The sequence below is a fragment of the Diceros bicornis genome, chromosome 35 (assembly GCF_020826845.1).
Source record: "Diceros bicornis minor isolate mBicDic1 chromosome 35, mDicBic1.mat.cur, whole genome shotgun sequence".
Lineage (NCBI taxonomy): Eukaryota > Metazoa > Chordata > Mammalia > Perissodactyla > Rhinocerotidae > Diceros > Diceros bicornis.
The window spans coordinates 15,330,003-15,352,171 of NC_080774.1; the positions used below are offsets into that span (position 1 = coordinate 15,330,003).

General features: G+C 45.9%; 1 protein-coding gene across 1 annotated transcript in view; it reads left to right on the plus strand.

Moving 5' to 3' along the window:
- Nucleotides 1-3,638: 3,638 nt before the first annotated feature.
- The window catches only part of SUDS3 (SDS3 homolog, SIN3A corepressor complex component), a 33,034-nt gene continuing 14,503 nt past the window's right edge, over nucleotides 3,639-22,169 (plus strand). Inside the window, exons 1-6 of the mRNA XM_058531529.1 lie at nucleotides 3,639-3,906; nucleotides 6,077-6,146; nucleotides 8,604-8,659; nucleotides 10,464-10,535; nucleotides 13,337-13,356; nucleotides 14,611-14,767. Of these exons, the coding sequence (XP_058387512.1) occupies nucleotides 3,765-3,906; nucleotides 6,077-6,146; nucleotides 8,604-8,659; nucleotides 10,464-10,535; nucleotides 13,337-13,356; nucleotides 14,611-14,767 (517 nt within the window). The 5' untranslated portion in view covers nucleotides 3,639-3,764. The remainder of the gene's footprint in view (nucleotides 3,907-6,076; nucleotides 6,147-8,603; nucleotides 8,660-10,463; nucleotides 10,536-13,336; nucleotides 13,357-14,610; nucleotides 14,768-22,169) is intronic.

The window sequence follows — 22,169 nt, forward strand, 5'->3', positions numbered from 1 at the left end:
GCTTCCTCTCCCACACTTGTTCCCGAGTCGCTCTTCTGCCGCTCGTCCCCTGGAGGATCCCCGGGTCCGGTCGCTGAGTGCCCGGTCCGGCCGCGCGGAGCCTCCGCCCGCGGTCTCCGGGTCGGGTCCCACACTCTAGCGCAGGACCCCGCCGCCGCCGCCGCCGCCGCCGCCGCCGCCGCCAGGCGCCACACGGACCCTCCCGCGGCCGCCGCTGCTGCTGTCCGAGGTGCGGCTCCTGCCAGGGGTGGCCAATCGCACCCGACTGCGCCGAGCGCGCTCCGCCCCGCCGTCTCAGTCCGCCCGCCCCCTGCCCCGACCACGCCCCTAGCTCGGCTCCGATAGGCTCTCTACTCACCTTTCCTGATCGCGGGGCATAGGCTTGGGTCCGGATATAGGTACTTGATTGGAGGCGCCTGGGAAGCCGAGTGGTCGATGGCGCCCAAGGATTGGCGGAGTTGACGGTAGGCGGGACAGGGAGGGGCGGGGCTTCCTCAGACGCGGAAGACCGTGCAACTTCAGTTACCCGCGGGCCCGCCTGGGGTGCGGTCGGCGTTGTTTGTGCTGCGGTGGGGTCAAAGTTCATGGCACTCCTTCCTGCGCCTTTACTTTTCTTGGGAGCTTCCCAGAGGCCAGGGCCTTCTGGGACTCCCCGAGACCACCATGCTAGACCCTTTGAGGAGGTCACCGTTCTCCCGCTAGACTTGCACAGCTTTCTAAGTAATTCTGCCATAAATTAATATAGCATTTCTTCACTCAGGACTTGTAAATACTTCCTCGATTTTAACTTTTATATCTTTGGCAAGGGAGTTGCCCTTCCTTGCATTGCATTCAACAGACGTCAGTTTAATGCTGTTGGGAAAAAATAAAATCTGTATACTAGATGCATACACTGCACAACTGGGCGTTCCACACTGATGGGGCACATTTTGATAGTACAAGGATAAAGCTTTAGAAATACTGTTTGTGGGTTTTGATTATCATTATGACAGGAGAAACAGGAACTGGGTGATAGGGGAACCCTTGTTAGCTTCAGCAAGGCTTCAGCCTATTCAACATACTTTTTCAGGGCCACTTGTTTTAATGATTCTGTGTGGACTAATGGCCAATGTATAATAAACTTTGACCCAGGTGCAACCTGTGAAAACCAGAGACCCATCTTGACCCAAGCTGAAAGGTGGTGCCAGCCAGCCGTCAAAGTGCATCATGTTCCTCATCGCCAGTGTTTATATTTTTGTGAAACTGGATATGTTGATTAAATCAATACTGGGAGCTGAAAACTGCTACCCTCAAAGTTTATGGACCCTGACAATTTAGCATTTTATCAAGAAATTGTTTCATTTCATGAACACAGTTTGATCTGAAGCCTTGTCACATGTATACAGGACTTCTCAGAAAACTCTCCAACATTAACTCTTTTGTTTTAACTTCCAATGACAAAATTTGTGTTCTAAACACACTACACGTTTTCACTAGTGTGTTAAAATCATACCCCGTTCCAATTACGATATTCGCCTTTAAAGTTTAAGTTTGAACGTTAGGGTATGCAGAGAGGGCCTCCTTGGAAACAGGGCTGGCAGGACTTCATTCAAGACGAGTTCTGAAATAGATGTCTCCAGAGCAGTGTGACTGAGTGCCATTTCAGGAAGAGATGCAGAGAGATTTCAAGGAGGTAAAACTTGGTTTTGAGGGAACTTGATTTTTATAGGCCTAGACAGACTGTCCAAAATCCTTATATTAAATAACTGTAAAGATTGGGTAAGACTAAAGTCATGAGAGAATTTTTTTGACTAGGTCCTCCTCTAAAGAGTATTTATTAAAGAACTCATCCTACCAACTCTGCAGTTGACAATATGAATAGAAGAAATGGGGTAAGTTTTCACCACCCAAGTGTTCAGCTGTGTCTGTTCATGTGAAAAAGAAATGCATGACCATTAACAGATGTTATTTGCAATCAAGAAGATAGAAATAAAAGATAAGCAAGATAAAAATCCCTGCGTCTTGAAAAGAAACCAATTAGCAATGAAATCAGCTCTTTTTTTTTTGATTTATATCAATGAACTCTAATTTCTAAAATGTTGTTGGTGCTTTTTCTGGTCTATGATTATTGCTACTGATTGCAACTCAAGTTGCTCAATACAGTTGATTACAGATAATTTAGATGTGATCTAACAGCATAGAAAAAGAAAATGACTTCACCCTTGGGACAAGACACAATTCTGAAATCTTAGTCTAAATATAGACGGCGGACCTACAGTGAGCCCTAAGAATGACTCATTTAGAAGGAGCTTCAGAAGCTCTCTGAACTCCTGGAAAGACATTGCAGCATTCCATTCTGGAAATTCTTGAGTTTTGTTGGGAGGAAAAATCCCTCACAAATAGAGCCAAGATTTTAATTAAAGTAAAAATAAGCGATGTTCAAATAAATGGGATGAGAATAAATTTTTTTTCCGTTTCATTAGATTCTATGGGGGCCAATTCAGAGATAAATTTGGTCACAAAGGATCTGAGAATCAGAATATTAGGTTCCACCTGGGCTTTTATAGCTACTTATAAGTTACTTTTTCTATGGAGACGGGTGCAACATAAAGAGTAGCGTTACTTTGGACAAAGCATTAAACATCTCAGGGCCCTTTTCCTTGTTACACACAACTGGACAAGAGACACCCTAAATTTGTTCATTAAGCAAAGCTTATAACACTGTGTCCCCTTCTACTCAGAATGAATCACACGAATTAATTCATGCAGATATTCAGCTCTCGTTTTCTAAGTTTCCACATGGTGCCTCCCTTACATTAGCCTAATTAACTTCCTGTAGGCAAATGTTTCACTTGCTCAGTTGAGAGTTGATTAGCAAGTTATTGGATTAGGCAAAACCACCTTTTAAAAAATTAATAGTCTAAGAAATGTGAAGGCCTGGGTCTGAGAGTCTCAACAAGGCAGACTGGACCCTACCATTTTTCTAGGCAAGTGACAGCTCTTTTCTCATCTGTAGAATCGGGAGAACGCCTTATTGAGTAGACCTATACGAACAGCAAGGACTCCCACCGACTGGGAAGATACCGTTTTGCTGACCCCAGAATGGAATATTAGCATCCTCGTCTTTATTTTAGTTCTTAATAAGCTCCAATTAGGGGAGGAGCCGGCTCCTTCTCTTCGGGATAATCACGCAAACTCTAGATGTCTGGGTTTCCCGACCTATAAAGGGGATGGTTCATGTCGTTCACCTGTTTAAATTAAAGAAGAGACCGCTTCCACCTCCCAATAGCCCAGCAAACCCTGTGCTTCTCAGCTCGCTAACCGTCCTCGCTTTCGTTCTGGCTCCAGGCGCCGCCTGGCGGCTGTTTCCGGAAGTCTCCTCTGAGCTCCGGGGTCCTGGCGGCGGCCAAGCCTGCCCAAGGATTTGCCTAACTCTAGAGATCCTGTCTCCGCCCCTTCCCACTACCCGTTGAGGATTATAAGACGACGATGAAGGGGCTGGGGTTAAAGCGCACGGGGTGTCTGGCGGCCTCTCTACTCCCTCTAGGATGGCGGAGTCAGGCGGTCCTCGGGCAGCTCGCGACCCGGAAGTCGCCGCCGGCGCGAGGCCCCCGTTGCCGAGCGCGGGCGCGAGGGGCGGAGCTTGGCGGAGCCGGGGAAGGGGTCGCCGCGGCTCCCGCTCCTCGAGTTGGCGGCTGCCCCGGGCGCTGCTAGGCGGACGTCGAGTCCGCAGGGCAGGTGGCCGCGGTCGCCCGGCGGCACGCTCAGCTGCGGTCAGAGGCGACATGAGTGCCGCGGGGCTGTTGGCTCCGGCGCCGGCCCCGGCGGGAGCGCCGCCGGCCCCGGAGTACTACCCCGAGGAGGACGAGGAGCTGGAGAGCGCCGAGGACGACGAGCGCAGCTGCCGGGGCCGCGAGTCGGACGAAGGTGCGTCCTCGGCTCGCGGGGCAGCCCGGGCGGGGGTGGGACCGCTTGGGAGGGGTGGGGCTGCATGGGAGAGGGGCGGGGCGACCTCTGGGGTTTGGGGGCGATGGAGCGGGCAGCTGCGAGGATCGCGGCCCCGGGAAGTTACCCCCACCCGTCCTGGGGCAAGGGAAGCCCTGGGTACGTTGTCCCCTACAGTTATGGGGAGAAGGGACTTAGGTGTTGTCAGAGCTGGAGGACCCTTTAAGATCTTGCCTCCCTCCCCTCAACAGTCTGGTTGAACCTCAGGTCTTCCCTGATTGGAATGAGAAAGCCATCCATGGAGTGCACTGAGGAGTACTCCTTTTTATTTTCTGAGAGGATCAGAGCAAAGCCCAGTATGGCTTCCTGGTTCCCAAGTTGCTCCCTCCCACCCTGGGGAGATGCTTCAGTCAGCCTTACTTTGGGCATTGCAGCACAGCATTGAGGGGACAAGTTGGCTAAAAGATGGGACCTGGAATCAGCCAGATCAAATTAGGTCTATGTTTGGCTCACTTAACCCAGTCTTGTGACATTAGACAACTTACTTAGGCTTCCAAACCTCAGTTTCCCCAACTGTAATGAAGCCGTTAGTAGTACTACTTCCTAGGTAGGTGCGAGGATTAAATGAGATGGGTGTAAAGTATTTGGCCTGGTACCCAGTAAATACTCAGTAGATGTTTTCACCCTGGGGAAACAGGCACAGGGGAGATAGGGATTTGCTGAATGGTGCCCAGGTGTTGTGTTTTCAGTTCCACACTCTTTACATTATCATCACTGCCTGTCACAGCCTGGCTTTTCAAACTGGGCTTTACAGTTTGGCAAGTGTGAGGAACACTGTTTTTGAGGGCTTGAGGAAGGAGCTGTCTGTAGGATGAGAAAGGTGAAGAAACATAAAGGGTAAGAGAGGAGAAAAAGAGAGCCCAATATATGGGTGGAACATTCTGGCACAAAATGGAGGGCTGTGGAGCGAAAGCTAGACCAGCTGTCTGGAATGAGGAGTATCTTTTATTCATCTCGGTTCCTCAAGTGCCAAGTACTGTGATGGGCTGGCAGATGACAGGAACTCAGTGAAGGTCTCTTGCCTGTAGGAGGGGAGAAGTGTTTGTGGAGAATTGGATCTATAGCAGCTTTTAAAAAGGCAACTACAGATGCAGACATAAAGTTGAAGGAACTCTGCATTTGGTTAAACTACATTTGAAGACAAGGCTTAACTAGAAATTTTGAATATGAATCACTTGCTCTGCTTTTAATACTCACAAGGGGGAGCCATGAAGCCAAAGTTGATTTTTTTTTTTCCCTTCAAGTAGGGCTGTTGAAATTATATGGACACTCCAGCCATTTGGTTATTCTCAGAACAATGTTTAAAATGTTCTGAAACAGTTTGTTTGATCGTCTTGTTTCCTGCCTTCTCCCTTTAGTTGTAACTTTGAAAGTATTTCAGTTATTACAGTTCAGTTGGTTTGGATTCTCCTTTCCATATATGTGATGTAAAATCTGTTAAAGGTTAAAAGTGGGCAGATAGCAGAAGAGAATGTACATACCAGGTTTTTTTGAATAGTGAGCAAGGCTTGGCTGCCTGTCGTTTTCCAGTCTTACACCCACATCTCCTTTTCGTGAACTGCCAGCATTGCTTCAGCAGAAGTAGCAGCCTTGACCATGATCACTTGTGTCTGATGCACCCTGTTCTGTGGCTGCACTTCAGATAATGGCAAGCTCTTTGCATAAATCTGGCTGTGTATCGGTTGGAAACGGCATTTTCTTTTCTTTTTTTTTTTTTTTAAAGATTTTATTTATTTATTTTTCCCCCAAAGCCCCAGCAGTTAGTTGTCTGTCATAGCTGCACATCCTTCTAGTTGCCGTATGTGGGACGGGGCCTCAGCATGGCCGGAGGAGCGGTGCGTCGGTGTGCGCCCGGGATCCGAACTCGGGCCACCGGCAGCGGAGCACGCGCACCTAACCGCCAAGCCACGGGGCCGGCCCCGGCATTTTCTTTTCTAAAGTAACTGTATATAATATTTTTGGTTGATGGCTCCACACAGGCCTGCATTGAGTAGAAATTCAATTTACAGAAGTTTATTAAGTGTTATTGTGTTAGATGATACCATGTCTGAATTATGATTTTAACACACTCTTCTTCCCTAATTTTACTTAGACACTGAGGATGCTAGTGAGACTGACCTGGCAAAGCATGATGAAGAAGACTATGTAGAAATGAAGGAACAGTGAGTATGATTTTCATACTTCTTTTTTGGAGTACAGAATTGACAAGGAAATCTTTGTAGTGACCTTGTGTGTATGGGTTTGACCTTAGTGCTTCCGGAGACCATGTATATGTGTGAGATTTCCCTCCTTTAAATTTGTCACATTTAATCAGTCTTCCTGTTATAAGAATCTTTTGAGAGTAGGCTAGTAAGACCCTTGAGGGAACTGATCCCAGGGGAGTAAGGCCGTATTACAGGAGAGAACTGTTTCCCACTTCATTCTTTTTTAGATGTGAAAGCCATTGCTCAGAGGGTAAATGCTGTCTCACAGCTGCTGGGTTCTCAGATGGGCGTGACCCCACGGAGCACTGACTACATGCTGGACGGTGTGCTGGATGCCTGGAGAGCTCAGGGAGAGCAGGATGGGAAAGCAGGGCTCTGATTCCTGCTCCAGTGCCCTTTCCTCTTAATCACACATCACACCCAGGCCTTCTCATTGTCTTCACGGAGTCACAACTAAATGTGCCCAGAGAAATTAAAACCACTCACTTTTGTCATAAACACAGACGCAAGACAGTATAAAATATATTCAATAAGTATTTGTTGAATGTATTTTGAAAATCTCGATTTGACTTTTCAAATTCTTTGTGTTTAAACTGGGAGATTGGGGCTGGCCCCGTGGCTTAGTGGTTAGGTGCATGCGCTCCGCTGCTGGCGGCCCAGGTTCGGATCCCGGGCATGCACCGACGCACCGCTTCTCCGGCCATGCTGAGGTCGTGTCCCACGTACAGCAACTAGAAGGATGTGCAGCTATGACGTACAACTATCTACTGGGGTTTTGGGGGGAAAAATAAATAAAAATAAAAATTATAAAAAATAAAAAAAAATAAACTGGGAGATCCACATTCCTTTCTTCATAGGTCCTATTTGCAAACGTTTTGTGACCGTCCTCTGGATTCTGTCATCCTTTTCAAGCTTTGGAACCCAAGGGGGTAATTCAGCTAAGTCTGATCAGTGCTGAATAAAGGATTACTTTAGTAATTCATGTGATTTTTCTCACAGCTTCATCCCTAAAACTGTGCTTTTTATTTTATTTTTATTGTCTTCTGGCTTTTTACCAATTGACCTTGACCCATTTGCGATGTATTTTCACATACCTGTTCTTTTCCCCTGTATGTGATCTCAATGAATCTGAATTTTTGTTTGTTTACTTTTTCCATCTGTTAATATATTTCATTTTGAAGACAGACTCAGAATTCAAAGGCGTTGTCTGGCAGGCACATTTCAGTGTGGTGGGAAATTTGACACACTGTTCTAAGTACTGACTTCTTCTGAGCAGTTTACACGTCCGTTCCCTTTCCTGTCCTTGATATGTTTAAGCATTCTTTAGAGCAATCTTTTAATTGAATGTGCCTCCTTAGTATCTGATGATATAGAAAATAATTTTGATTAAAATTGAATGCCTTATGTGCTTCAAGGTGAGTATAGTGAGCACATCAGAATTCTCCCTGAAAGAATCAGACCTCCTGGGTAATTCTCAGATTCCTCCTCTTTCCTCAACCTGTACATAGGTAGGTTGTCTTTGCAGCCCTTACTTGAGCAATCCAAAAGCTATTGTGTCTGTTCTCTGTTGGACAGTGTTCTTCAGCTTGCAAATCTTGTTTTTGTCACTGTGAAATTGGGGGTGTTTTTCAGGTAGAATCAAAAACGCTACTGAAATGTGATTTACGTGTGGAATTCACCTTTCAGACAGACTGGCCAGAGTGTATAATTGCCTATAATCCGTTCAGTGTGAGGGGAGAGGAATAACTTGCCAGGTTCTTTGGCTTTGTGTGTGTGATGTGTTCTTATCCAGCTGGGGCTGCAAATAAATCCTGCATTTTAACTTGTACTGAATTACTGTTATTTCTCTGATCCTAAAAGAGTAGTGCTTTTAAAACTGACATGAAGGTCTACTGGTGCTTACACAGCTATGCTATCTATATAGAAAAACGTGCTGAAGGCGTAACCTTACTCCTTTGGAACTTATAATCTAATTGTAGAGTTGATGTAAGAGCTGTGTTGAATGCCTTTCTACATTTTCATGTGTACGTTACTTATGCTTCTAAATCTAGAAGAAAATGGCGTCACACTTGCAATTTTTCTTTGTATGTTGTTGCCTAATTCTGTTTGTTATTGTCACTTATTTATTAAAATCTGTGTCTTCATATTTGTGATTTCAGACTGCTTCTCTAAAGGTGGGATAACACAGGAGAATCTACAAAGTTAGGATATGATTCGAGAACACAGAATCCTTGTCCCTTTCTGATCCCTTCAGCTGCTGGTCCGTTTTAAACCAGCCAGCGACTTTTATTTTCTCACTCCCCTAAAGGATGTAGTAACAGTCCCATAACAACCCAGGTAATTCCTGTGTGTGGGTTATTTTGGAATTGAGTATTCAAGTTTTTGTCTTTCAGTGCGGCTTTCCTTTTTTTACAGAATGTATCAGGATAAACTGGCTTCTCTCAAGAGACAGTTGCAGCAGCTGCAGGAAGGTTGGTGTGTGATTTAATCCTTTATCTCTAAATACACTTTTTAGTACTGTAAACCTTTGAAGTCTGTGTATTTCACTTCTCTGTGGGAGTGCCTTAAAATTTGGTCTGGCTGATTTTAGCTGTCCAGTACACATTTTGCTATCTTCTGCTGTCAGTAAAGTGATGATTTTCAAACTTTTTGAAATCTCACTTAGGGTCTTCTGTAGATCATGAACTGAAGACCACTGTGCCTACCACTAGACATTCTTTTTTTTTGTGAGGAAGATCAGTCCTGAGCTAACATCCATGCCATTCCTCCTCTTTTTGCTGAGGAATACTGGCCCTAGGCTAACATCTGTGCCCATCTACCTCCACTTTATATGGGACGCCGCCACAGCATGGCCTGACAAGCGGTGCCTCAGTGTGCGCCCAGGATCCGAACCTGGGCCGCCAGTAGGGGAACGCGCACCCTTAACCGCTATGCCATGGGGCCGGCCCCTAGACATTCTTAGGAGAGATGTTGTTACCAAAGAATAAATGAGATTGTACTATTCTTTCTAAACTAAATGGTAATGACCTGTGGGTTATCCTTACTGTGTTCTCTTGTTTTCCGCTTGGTAAATTAAAAGTGGATTGTATCTTTTCAAATGCTATTTCCCACTAAAGGCAGTTCAGCATGGAGGTGAAGAGCATAGGCTCTCGAGTCCTATCAGGGGTTTGAATCCCAACTTGACTGCTTTCTAAAAATTTGACCTTGGGCACATCTCTTTCTCCTGCTTAATTTGTTTTCTAATCTTTGAAATGAAGAAAATGAAAGGTGAGATTATGCATGAGGAGTGACTAGCAGTGTCAGGCACACTAGAGAAGTCAGGGACCATTAGCTCCTGCCCTTAGCTCTTGGACTTCATTTCGTGGTGTCTTCTCGTCAGTGAAACTGCTTTTCCACTAGGTACTTTTATTGCTTGGACTAGCGCATCTTAATACTGATTTCTGCTTAATAGTGAAAAATGTTCCCGTAAGTTGCAACCACACACCTTTGTTTTATTTTTATTTTTTCTTTCCATGATAATGAAAGTATTGCTGGAGAAAGAAGTACCTTTCACTCTAGCAAGTCTGTAAGGCTTGCCTGGCAGGGTTGAGGGAGGGATTTTGAAAAAGATGCCATTAATGTATCCTATTAAAGCATCATGATCAGGAAACACTTCTCACACTAATTGGGACCCTCATAATCAGGTGCTTTTGGGATGAGCAATGAAATGACTAGAGATTTGGTAAGACTATGTACTTGAGCTGTTAACTATTGTCACTAGCCACATGTGGCTATTTAAATTTAATAAGTAAAATTAATAATTTAGTTCTTCAGTTGCACTAGCCGCATTTCACGTGCTCAGTAGCCACATGTGACTAGTGGCTACCATATTGGACAGTGCAATATAGAACATTTCCACCGTTACAAAGAAAGTTCTACTGGATGGCATTGATCTAGACCTTACTGAAGGAGAATGAGCTTTTTCCCCGGAAAGGGAGGCCTATTGACTCAAACTATAGCAGCAAGTGATCAGAATCCCTTGAGGATGCCTGCACCTTTCTCCTCCCCACTCACTTGCTAGAGAGTCTTAATCCACTCGGTTTGGGTGATTTCTGCTGTGTGGCTTGGTTGAGAACCAGAGTCCAGTTAACTCTGTGCGTGCCTTTCCTTGGTTTGTGTTTTACTCTGATGTTACTGAAACAGTCACTGTCGGTGCTAGAAAATAATTTTGGGAACCAAAATGTAGAGCAGGTTGATCTTCAGAATAACTTTTTATTTTGTACATCTCAAAATCAGGTACGTTACAGGAATATCAAAAGAGGATGAAAAAACTAGATCAGCAGTACAAAGAGAGGATACGAAATGCAGGTAAGGCTCTAGCTTAAATGGAAATAAATCAGCTTCACATTTTCCTCCTTTTGCTGATTGTCTATGTAATGTGGCCATAAGAGCTATTCTCCAAAGTGTATCTCAAATATCCCATTGCGGGGAGAGTTCTGGGGAAGAGACTCCAAAGCTGCAGTTATGTACAACTGGTTCATCTTTTTTCCAGTGGCCAGTGAATGGCCTGTAGTTGAGGTTGTTAGTGGTGGCTCCTTGCAGTCAAGTTATGCTCCCTCGTGCCCCGAGAGTAGTCTTGCACATCTTTCTTATGTCTGCATACCTGGCTTAATGGACGATCAGAGGAGCTGACATGGAAAAGGATTGTAGGTTGTTTCACCCCTGTTTTGAGTTTGCTTCTTCTGGTATTCTGTGCTCTGGGAGGAAAGGATGTCCTCTTGTTTTTTCCCTCAAGTATTGTATTATAAGCATTTAGAGCAAAGGAGTGTGCTTTTGGTCTGTTGTACACAGTAAATATTCATTCAAAGATCTACAAAGATGTGTAGAGCATCTGCTACATGTAAGCTCTGTGAGCAGTGTAAAGTAGTGTAACATGTCCTTCACGTCAGGAAACTCACTGTTCCGTTGACAAGAGATATCCAAACATGTAAAGTTAAGGAGCATTGTGAGTTAAATAAAGAATCATGCCAAAAGTAAGATGTGATGTCAGTTTAAAGTGTGGAAACACAGATTCCTGTGCTTACGGGAAATCTTTTGTAAGTGTTAAATTTTGAAGCTCTTCATCAGCCGGCATTTTGAGTGCTAGCATGGTGCTTGTTCCTGCAGTGGTAGAAGTGATATTGGGTTTTAAAACGAGGTCTGGGTCCACTCCTCAGGCTGCTCTCCTCTTGCTTTCTGATCCAGTGACTTTCCAGCTTTCTGTGGACGCAACCCTTCCTTCTCTCGTCCAGTGAGTAGATGTCCAGTGTACAGCAGTAGGTAGAAAAGGAGCTGAAGGGTGTGTGAGGCGCTAGGAAAATGGAGATAACAGCCATTAGTCTTCTGCCCATCCACATCCCGCCTGCCGCTGTGGTGACCCTCCACTCCACTCTGAGTTCTTGAGGTATCTCATTGGAACATCTGTAAAATCCTCCCCCGTCTTTCTGGAGTTCCCTTTTAGCAGGGAAGGGAGGTGGTTGCCATGAAGGGTGAGGTCCTAGGTTTAGGTCTTCCTCCCATCACTTTAGATCTGATGCTTTTAAGCAGGTATTTGCTTTTGTAGCCTCAGTTTCCCCATCTGTAGAGGGGAATACTAATGCCTCATGGGACTGGTTTAAGATATACGTAAGGAAAGAAAATTGATATGAGCCGTTTTTCTTAAGCTAGAATTGCAGGTGAGTATTGAGTTTTCTTAATTCTACTCTCAGTCCTGTCCTCATGTGTTCTTCCCTAAACATTTCTCCCCCTCCCGGGTAAAAATGCAGAAGCACTCCTAAATCAGTCATGTCTTGAGTTTTAAAAAGCACATTCCTTGCAGAGATAATTCAGCTGCTTTAGTTGTGTCTGGTGTCTAGCTCCTTTAACTAAAACAGCCACCACCAACTTGAAGTGTTAATTATCGGCTTGACTTGTTGGCGCAGGTGTGATTTGTCAGAATGGTGCAGACTTCAGGTGTCTGGCCCGTTCGTGCGTGGTACAAGTCTGAAGCAAGCATGGGAGTGAGCATATTGGGCTGGTGTGCTTGGGCTCATGTGCCCAGCGATTCCCAGTGCCAGAGTGATCAGGGCTTCCGCGGGGTTAGAAAATAGAGTGGCTTATCCCTTTCCTCAATTAATTTTCTCATTCAACTGTTAATTGACATCTGGATTCTAAATCTGGAGTCCCTGAAACTCTCTAAATTCACGAAGTATGTGTGAGCGTGCTTATGTGCATTTTTATGGGGAATGGATCCATAGGATTTATCAGGTTTGCAAAGGAGACCATGGTAAAATGTGAACAGCACCCCCTGGAGTTAGTGGTCCACCCACAGTCTTTGTGGGCTGTGTGCAGCAGCCCCACTGTCACCCAGAAAAGATTAGAAGCCACAGACCTATTTTGTTCCAAGTACTGGGTTTGTAGAGGGACTTGTAATCCAGTGGTGGAGGGAGCTGCTGGGTAAACAATGGCTAATTGCGTGGCACACAGTGGGTGCTAAGTAAGCTGTTGAATACTGGAGGGTGGTTACTCTCAGGTGTCCAAGAGGGGGTTGGTGAGTGAAGGGTCCTTAGGAAAGGCCTCATGGAGGAGGCTGCATTAGATCTGAAACTTTTAAATGCAGTGAGAGACCAGAGGGCATTGCTGGTGGAGGCACGGGCCCGAGCAGAAGCTTGGTGGCCTGAGGAAAGCCCCAGAAGGGCTCAAAACCTCTGCCCCTTGACTTCATGGGAGGCGTCCTTCCTTACTGCACAGCCCTCACACAATGTTTTAAAAACGTCAGTGTTGACTCTGCTTTGGGAGTCATTGCATAGTTTCTTTGTGACCTGTCCTGCGCTGTAGGACTGTTGGAGGGTATGTACTGACTGAAAGAAGGGATAACTTTATTCTGCCAAGGTAGTGTGGTTCCTGCTGCTTGCTTTTGCCCTCGGGCAGAACTGCCAGAGCTGATTGCATTCAGGGCCAGGTTTTAACTAGACACGAGTACTTCTTGCATCCTTCTCCTTCATGTATATCAACAGTTTACTGATGAAAACATGTGCTCTGTGTAACCGTGCTTTCAGAAAGCAATTACTGCTTCCAAATGAATCCTAACATCACTGTCTAGAAAGGTGACACAGCCTAGCGAATCTAATTGCACGTTTTATCTCTTTCAGAACTCTTCCTCCAGCTGGAAGTAAGTACCATGGATCTTTAGGGTTTGCAGGTTCTTTCTGGGACTGGAATCTTGCTCCCCCCATCCAGTGGCCATTCCTTCTATCACCAGATAGATAGTTGGGAAGCCCCCAGCTGGAATCCTTCATCACTGTTCTGTTTGACTAAAGGACATTTGGTCTCAATTCAGAAATTCCATCTATTCGTTTGTTGGTTGGGCAGCCTCTGCTTATCACAGGAGAGTAAGAGATACCCCTCACTGCTTGCTGGGTGACTTTTAGCTCACATTAAAGCCATTTGGGAGGATGTCTGAATTATAGTGGCCTAATAATCAGTTATTTTGGTCCTTGAAGCAGCCCAGTCTCTGAATTGGCTCAACAGTTTAGTTTTACAGCTAAAGCACTCTGGGTCACTAGGAGAGATGGATTTAAAACTTTTCCTTTCGTTCAGCAGACATCTGAGTGCTGGTTCTGTGTGAGGCACAGTGCTTTGCTACGGAGATGAGGGCCTGAATCGTGAATGATGTACTGCTTCTGGGGTGGCTGGTGTGTGTGTGGGGGGTTGAGTTTCTCAGAGCCGCACACGAGTGTGAGACATTCGTGGTTTATCAGCCACGTTGTTGGAAACCATTTCAGCAGTGAAGTCAGCACAGCATAGTCACAGCCTGAAGGATCACATGACCACAGCCATAGTCCACCATAGCCCCCTGGTTCTTAATGCACAGGTGAGATTTAAAAAATGGACGCTTATGCGTTTGTTTATTTAGTATAATTTCACTGTTTGAGTCCTTTGGGGTTCAGGCACCTAATAAATGATCTTCTGCTCTAGTTGATCTAGTTGTAAGTACCAAAAAATATTGTAACTCATGCCGTGTTGACTCAGTATCTTGTAGTTAATTTTCAATATAGATATTTCATCAGGAATGTACTATTTTCCTTTGAAATTGTGTCCTTAAAAGGGTTTATTTGCTCTCTTTGAGAAATTTATGTTCTATTTTAACATACAAGCCGTAAAATACAAGATGTGGAAGACAGCAAATACCTGAGCAGCAAGTAAGGCACACTCGTAAAACAAGCGGAAGGGCTGTGGTTCGATTTTGTGCATTCATTGGGAAACCTGTTACCAGCCGCCCTGTTACTGAGGTGTGTGTGTGAGCGCAGCTGTTTCTCACGTTTCTACTAAAGTTAGACTCGCTCCTGAGTGCAGAGCCAGACTTCGAGTTGGAGCCCTGACTTCCAGAGCCGGGTACCCTAGCCTGTGTTTTTCTCTCTCTCAGACTGAACAAGTGGAAAGAAATTACATTAAAGAAAAGAAGGCAGCAGTGAAAGAATTTGAAGATAAGAAGGTTGAGCTGAAAGAGAACCTGATTGCTGAGCTAGAAGAAAAGAAGAAAATGATTGAAAATGAAAAGCTAACGATGGAACTGACTGGAGGTATGAAAGCACCAGAAGCAGGGTCCTGGGGGCCCTGGAGGCGCATCTCAGTTTCTCCTGTCTTAGTCTCAGTTCCTCATCAGAGCAGAGCAAGCTGAAAGGAGAGTGGGCTTTGACATGGCAGGTTGCAGTTCTCGCTCCATCTGGTATTCGCTGTGTGACTTTAGTCAAGCTGCTTAACCTCTCTGAACCTATTTTCCCCTCCATAAAATGGGGCTGATCATACCCTGTTTCACACGATTGTGGTTAGAAATATGAGTGCCTAGTACAGTGCTCATACATAACAGGTGTTCAATAAATGGTAGACCTTTAGTAGTAACTGCAGCCTCTGGCTTATGCTTTAGTTTAATTTCTGGGTCAGCTGCCATTCATGTCTTGGTTACATTCACAAATTACTTACCCAGGTCCCTCCGTGGTGGTGGGAATCCCTCTGCTTTTTTTTTTTTCAGTCTTCCTTAATTACAGAAAAGACATTGTTTTCCTTTGACCTAGATGTGAGAACAGAAGCTTTTGGCCATATCATCTATGCTATTAGATCCTTTCTCCTAGGTGTTACTGTGAACATTTCAGAAAGAGTTGATAGAATTTCAGCAGGGGTAGCTAAACTGAACCCTTTTCCTGTAAAGGTAGTAAAGTTACATTAGACTCAGCCAATCCCTCCCTTGGCCTTCAGAATTTAGTAACCTGCATATGGGAACTTGGTGGGTTGTAGGCAGGTTTAACGGAGAAGCAATATGGGCCAACTCTTCTGTTGCCATATGTAGACTGATGAATCCTAGAAGGCTACAGGGCAGGAATTGGCTTGAACTAGCTATTTTGGAACTTGGCAAAATTTCCATCAGCAAATACAGCAAGGAAAGTCAGTGGTGAGTTTGTCACTTGGATATGTAAGTGGCATGCTTTCTGCACAACTCAGAATTTAACTTTTATAATCATGTTCTGAAGATCCTGGGACTTGGACGTGTCTGATTTAGTAGTGTCCATAGGAAAAGCATTGTTTTTATGTGAGTCGTTGGGGTTGTATTTGAAACTGAAAGTAGCAGATAAGAACTGTGTTTCCTCCTCTGTGTTTCTGGTGCTGTGAACCAGTGTGGCTCTCCTGTTGACACAGACTTCTAGCTCCAATCCCCATGATACACCCATGAGAATGTGGTTGCGTCTAAAGTGGAAGTCGCACTCTTGAAAAATCTCTCCTCTGATAGCTTCCTCATTGAGACTTGGCAAAAGGAATGAATTCCTTGAAGACCTCTGAAAGTGGCTCAGAAACGTTTTTTGGGTGAAAATGGATGCTAAAATAGCATCTTCAGATAGCGCCATCTTGTCCTTGTTGAAATGCTTTTTTAATTAGACTGTGAGCACTGTGGTACCTTGTCCAGTACCAGTCTGCCTGCCTGTTTTCTGACCTGCACACCGTTTTCTGTGACAGTGGCTGTGGCTGGCATTGATGCCTCGTTGCTCTCTGCTAGAGCCGCCAGATGTTCAGGAGCCTTCATTAGGCTAGAGGGAGATATTGTCAGTTTATAGCTGCTCCTTTTCCATCTGCAAGGAAGGGTATCATCCCCTTACCTGTGATTTGGCATCCTAATTATTGACAAGTGATAGACATCGTTTGGCCAGGCAGTTTTATAGCCAGAATCTTAACGGGGACAGGAGGCATCCTTGGTGACTTGAGGCTGAGCGTGCCAGGGTAGAAAAGACAAATAAATGTGGAGAAGTCATCTGTAACGCAGTGAAATAGATTACAGAAGTGCTAAGAGCTAGCCATGGGCATTAAAGGTACCGATGTCCTTCCTCAAGCCGTTTGGTACCCTTGGTATAGAAAGCACTGCCAAGGTGATGATAGAGTGTGGGAAGAAAAGGCACTGTAGCTAGAAGGATAATTGCATTTCCACAGATGGTGCTGCTGTGGTGCTGGATTCAAGGCCTGTTTGCATTCCTCGCGTTGAGTGACTTATTTAACCTTTGTGGATGGATGCCCAATGTCAGTGTTGCCTAGCTCTGCCCAGAGAATATATTTCTTTTTTTTTTTTTTTTCGTGAGGAAGATCAGCCGTGAGCTAACATCTGCCACTTCTCTTTTTTGCTGAGGAAGACTGGCCCTGGGCTAACATCTGCGCCCATCTTCCTCCACTTTATATGGGACGCTGCCACAGCACGGCTTGACAAGCAGTGCGTCGGTGCGCGCCCAGGCTCCGAACCCGAGAACCCCGGGCCGCCGCAGCGCAGCACGCGCACTTAACCGCTTGTGCCACCGGGCCGGCCCCCAGAGAATATATTTCTTAAACTCTGCTTTTCTGGTTCAGCATGGAGATCTCTTGAAAAACAAAATGGAATAAGAGGCTGATGAGAAGCTTAGTCCACATAACCCATTGGAAACGGGTGTAACTGGTGATCTGCTCTGTCCCAACAGGAGTTAAAGCATTTACAGACCTCCATCGGAATTAGTGGAATGTTCTTTTCATGGCCTAGACCGCTGGTGGAGAACTTGTAACAACTGGGTTGTGCAGGCAGAAAGGTATCCTGTCAGTATACCTGGACAAGTATAGGTCAGCGCTCCCTCAACTTGAATGCGTATGTGGGAGTCTTGATAAAATGCAGATTCTGGTTTGGGGTGTGGAGTGGAGCCCGAGAGCCTGCATTTCTAACACCTCCCAGAGGCTGCTGATGCTGGTCGGACCACACTTGGGGTAGTGAGGTTATAGGTAGAATTACCCGAGTGTGAGTTTTTTCTGCAGTTGAGGCCAACCTTATAAGTGACACAAATAATCAAAGAGAGCTTAATGAGCTTTCAAATGTGGAGAGCTTTATCATTTTTAATTCATTGTCCTCTTCCTGTCTTTAGGACTGCTGCCTTTTCTCCTTTCTTCCAACAGCCTACTAACTGCCACTTCATTTTCTTTTGTGAGTTCTTGCCTCGCCAGGGCGTCTTCCAATCCTTAGGCCCCTGTGGAAGCTACTCATGACCTCGGTAAAGCCTGTGAGTTTCCTTTAGAAGAGACTGGATTCATAGCTGGAACCATGAGTAATTACAATATCAAAATACGAGCTCTGTTTCCTGAGTACTTATATATTGAGCCAGGTATAATATACAAAAATAAAGCCACCTCTGCAGGCTGACAGACGTGGATGAATCCTGGCCCTGTCATGAACTTATTTCTGTGGTGGGGTTTTCTCATTTAGCAAGGAGATAACAGAACCTACTGTGGGGAGTTGGTGTAAAGATTAGCTGACGTGATGCCTATAAGGTGCTTTGAAGGGTGGCTGGCGAGCAGAGTAAGCCCACAGGGGTTGAGAAGTTGTCACCTCATTCCGTTCCTGCAACTCCCTTTGACTTGATTTGGCAAAACAGGCTCAGAGAAGCGGAGCCATTTGCTCAAAGTGCCCCAATGAGAGAGTGATTAAGCGAGAATTTGATTCCAAGTGTGTTCTTATAATTTTATTTTATTTATTTATTTTTCCCCCCCAAAGCCCCAGTAGATAGTTGTATGTCATAGCTGCACATCCTTCTAGTTGCTGTACGTGGGACGCAGCCTCAGCATGGCCGGAGTAGCGGTGCGTCGGTGCGCGCCCGGGATCCAAACCCGGGCCGCCAGTAGGAGTGCGCGCACTTAACTGCTAAGCCACGGGGCCGGCCCCCAAGTGTGTTCTCTTAACTACGTTATACTGACTGTCTGCATATACCATGGATTCACGTGGTATTAAGTGGTTCGTAGAATGAGGCTAATAGGTAAGGTGTGTGTCCTTCCGGAGCTTATGTTCTGATAGTCACAAGACTGGCAGAGTTTCCATGTCTTCCCCAGTGTGAGGTGGTATCGAGAGAGAGGGCTCCTAAATGAAAGTAAAGATTTGTCAGGCTTGTTCTTACTGATTGTAAAACTTTTAAAAGGTACTTGTGTTTGTGCTGATATAGAAGTGGTTTCACACAACACGTAACAGATGTCAGTGAGCAGGGAACCTTGGAAGTCCAGGCGAGAAGAGGTCCCACATAAATATCTAGGGAGGGAGAACGGCAGAGATGACCTGGCTTTTGGGTGGAACGAGCTTGTCCCCAGACGTTCTTTCTTGATGCTGCCATTGTGGAATGCAGGCCATTTAATGTGGAGGGTGCAGAGGGGGCTCCATCGGGTCACTCTTTAAATGCCATCCCTGCCGTATGGGCAACTTGCGCCTAATGGAGATTGCTCCCTTCATTCCCACCCTGGTTTGACTACGAAGACCCAACCTTGGTTCTTATCTTGCCCTCCCCTGACACACCTCCTACAGGCACCCATTTGTGGTGGCCACTGCAGCATTGGTGACGTTGTTGAGCCTGCCAGCCCATTAGAGAGGGGCTCGGTGTGCTGGGGTTTGCTCTGGGCCTCTAGTCTAGCCCCATGTTGCACTGCCCCTGGTTTGGGTGTAATTGCCAGTCTGCTACAAGGTTTACTCTGGTGGCTTTTCTTTCTGCCTCTTACATTCTTTTTTTTAAGGATGCTCCTTTGAATCACTACAACTGGTTTTTTTCAATAGCTAAACAAGTATGAATTTGTTTTAGTGGTTAAAGTATGTTAAAATGAAGCTTTTACTGCAGTTGTACGTGGGAGGCAGGTGAGCTGTTGGAGTGCATGACTAGTCCTAGAAAAGTGCAGAGCAAAAGGCCAGCCAGTAAATGGTAATTATATGTTAATTGTGGGTAATTAATGTTATCAGGAATATCTCTCTGTGGGGACCACGCTGTAATGACTGCCCAGCGCTGATTCAGCCTGCGCTCCCGTTTCCTAGCAGCATCGCCACTGCTGCCTGTGCCTCTGTCTTTCAGGTTTGGCCCTTCACCCTCTCCTTCTGGGGAGCAGAGCAGTAGTGTTTACACTGTTAAGGGTCATTTGTACCAGACGGTTTGCAGAGGAGTTGTATACCTAGTCTTCTTGCTTCTTCAGGGTTTTCTGTCACGTACACTCCCCTGCCTCTGGTTTAATTGTTTGATGTTCAGTTAGATTCTGCCAATAGTATCCCCACTGAAGCAAACCTGTGAAGAGTCCTCTGGATCAGAGAGGCTTTTTGACTTAAGCCTGTTAGAGAGGTTTTGTGCTTGGAGCACGATGTCTGAGAGAAGACTGATTCCCTGCTGAAGTGCCTTCTCTAAGGTTGCCACACTTCACAATCTGAGTTTTGGTTCCTGAAGTTTGATTTTTGTCAGTGCACCCAGATTGAGCCCCTTGGGACTCTTACTGGCCAAACTCACAGGAGACTGATGTTACAAACTCAGAGTGCCAGCCTGTAATGCTTCCAGTGAGAATAGAACTTCCAGGCAGACTCAGACCCAGATGGCCAGGATATCCCATCCCTCTGTGAAAAATCTACTTTAGAAGCCCACTAGGCAAACCTGAGATTGGAGCAAAGTGGGTGAAGTAGATAATCTTACTGTGTAGTTTTGGGGCTGTGATACTTACATGTTGATCTTCCCCTCGTGTCACATCCTCCACGTGGACCACCGGCTAGGCCTGCTCCCTGCTCTCTCTCCTGGATGGTGGTGGGGAGGTGCTAGTAAATTTTGGAGGCTTCCTCAGAGCCCCTTCCTTCTGCTGAAGCATTCTTTTGGATAAAACTGATCATGTTATTGCTGTGACTGGGCTAATAAAGTGGATTGATTTGCACCATTTCATAAGAAGAATTCAATTGTATTTTCTGATTTGTGAGTGATGCAGTTAGGGTTTTCTGTGTGTTTTGGCCGTGCTTAGACTGGGTTATTCCAAGATCCTCTCATCTCTACCTGTACTTTGCTTACTTCCATCATGTATTGCCCACCCCTTCCCACCCCCCAGTCTTGGCAGCCCACAGGGTAGGGCACACTCAGCCATTGTCTCTGGTGGACAGAACATTCCATGATGTTCACGTGCCAGATGCTTTTTCTCTGGTGCTCTTTTGGGTTGGGTGAGCCCCCTTCACACTTTGTTTTCCAAATTAGGTCTGAATGTTGCAAATCCTCACAGCTGACATCAGTTGCCTTCAAATATGTAACTTCTGTTGCAGCTCTTTGTACCTTGACTTTTCAAAAGGTCTTTGTATAGTTTTTTCCTGGTAGATGATAAAAACTGGCCTTGACTGAACTCCTGTTATGCCAGGCACTGTGTTGAGGGCCTTACGTGTATCGTCTCATGTAATCCTCGCAACACCCTGTGAGGGAAGTGTTACTGATATTTCCATGTTACGGGTGAGGACACTGGAGATGTGGAGTATTTACGTAGCCTGCCTTAGGTCACACAGCTGCTGCGGGGATTCAGAGCCACCAGCCAGTGAGTGGCTGCAGGAGGGTGGCGTCTTGGCCTAGGGTAAGAGATTTCTTTTAGGGAGAAGGCTCCCCCCTTTTTCCCAGGGGTGGGTGTGTGTTTGCCTTTCTTCCTTCTACCCCCACTTCCAGGTGCAGCTTTACAAATATTCCTTAGGTCTGTGGTTCTTACCGCTTTATCTCCATTCGGAGCAGAAAAAAATCAGTATTGCCCATTTCTCTTTTTTTTTTTTTTGTGAGGAGGATCAGCCCTGAGCTAACATCTGTTGCAAATCCTCCTCTTTTTTGCTGAGGAAGATTGGCCCTGGGCTAACATCTGTGTCCATCTTCCTCTACTTTGTATGGGACGCCGCCACAGCATGGCTTGACAAGTGGTGCATCGGTGTGCGCCCGGAATCCTAACCTGCAAACCCTGGGCCGCCAAAGCGGATCGTGCGCACTTAACCACTGTGCCACCGGGCTGGCCCCCTATTTCTCTTCTTAAGAGCAACATGCAGAAATGTCTTTTGACTTTATACGCACATTTGTTATATACTCTCAGATCCCGCACGTTGCCGTAGTGGAAGGACTACATCTGAATTCTGTAAGGCTGTGCTGTCTGCCCTGCTGATGGTGTGCATAGTCACGAATTGACAGGCTTGACCTCATCTAGTCCTTCTGCAGGAAACTCTCTGAAGCCTGTTCGGTGTGCCAGAACTTTGCTGGGTCCTCGGGTAGGGGGCCGATTCCATGCTGGGGTGGAATTCTAGCCTCTGTTGGGGGAAATGGCCCATGTGGTGTGGCGCTTGGCAGTAGAGGTTTGTACAAATGCTCTGGCTACTTGGAAGATGGCGGGACCGTCTGTGGAAGCTGTCACAGAAGGGGGAGTGTTGAGTTCGCTCTCAGAGGATGTTGTGTAGGAGTTTGCCAGGCTGGCAAGAGGAGGATAGGCAGAAAGGACAGCATGCAAAGGCTTAGGGTAACAGACCAGCTAAAAGCTCACACACAGGGTACATACGAATGAAGGAGAAGTGAGGAAGACCAGAAGTGAGGCTTGGCCTTTGTTCTGTAGAGAGTGGTGAGTCATTGAAGTATTTAATGAGTGATACGCAAAATGAAATGATTTGTGTCTTAGGAGGATCACTTGAAGGGAGGCGAG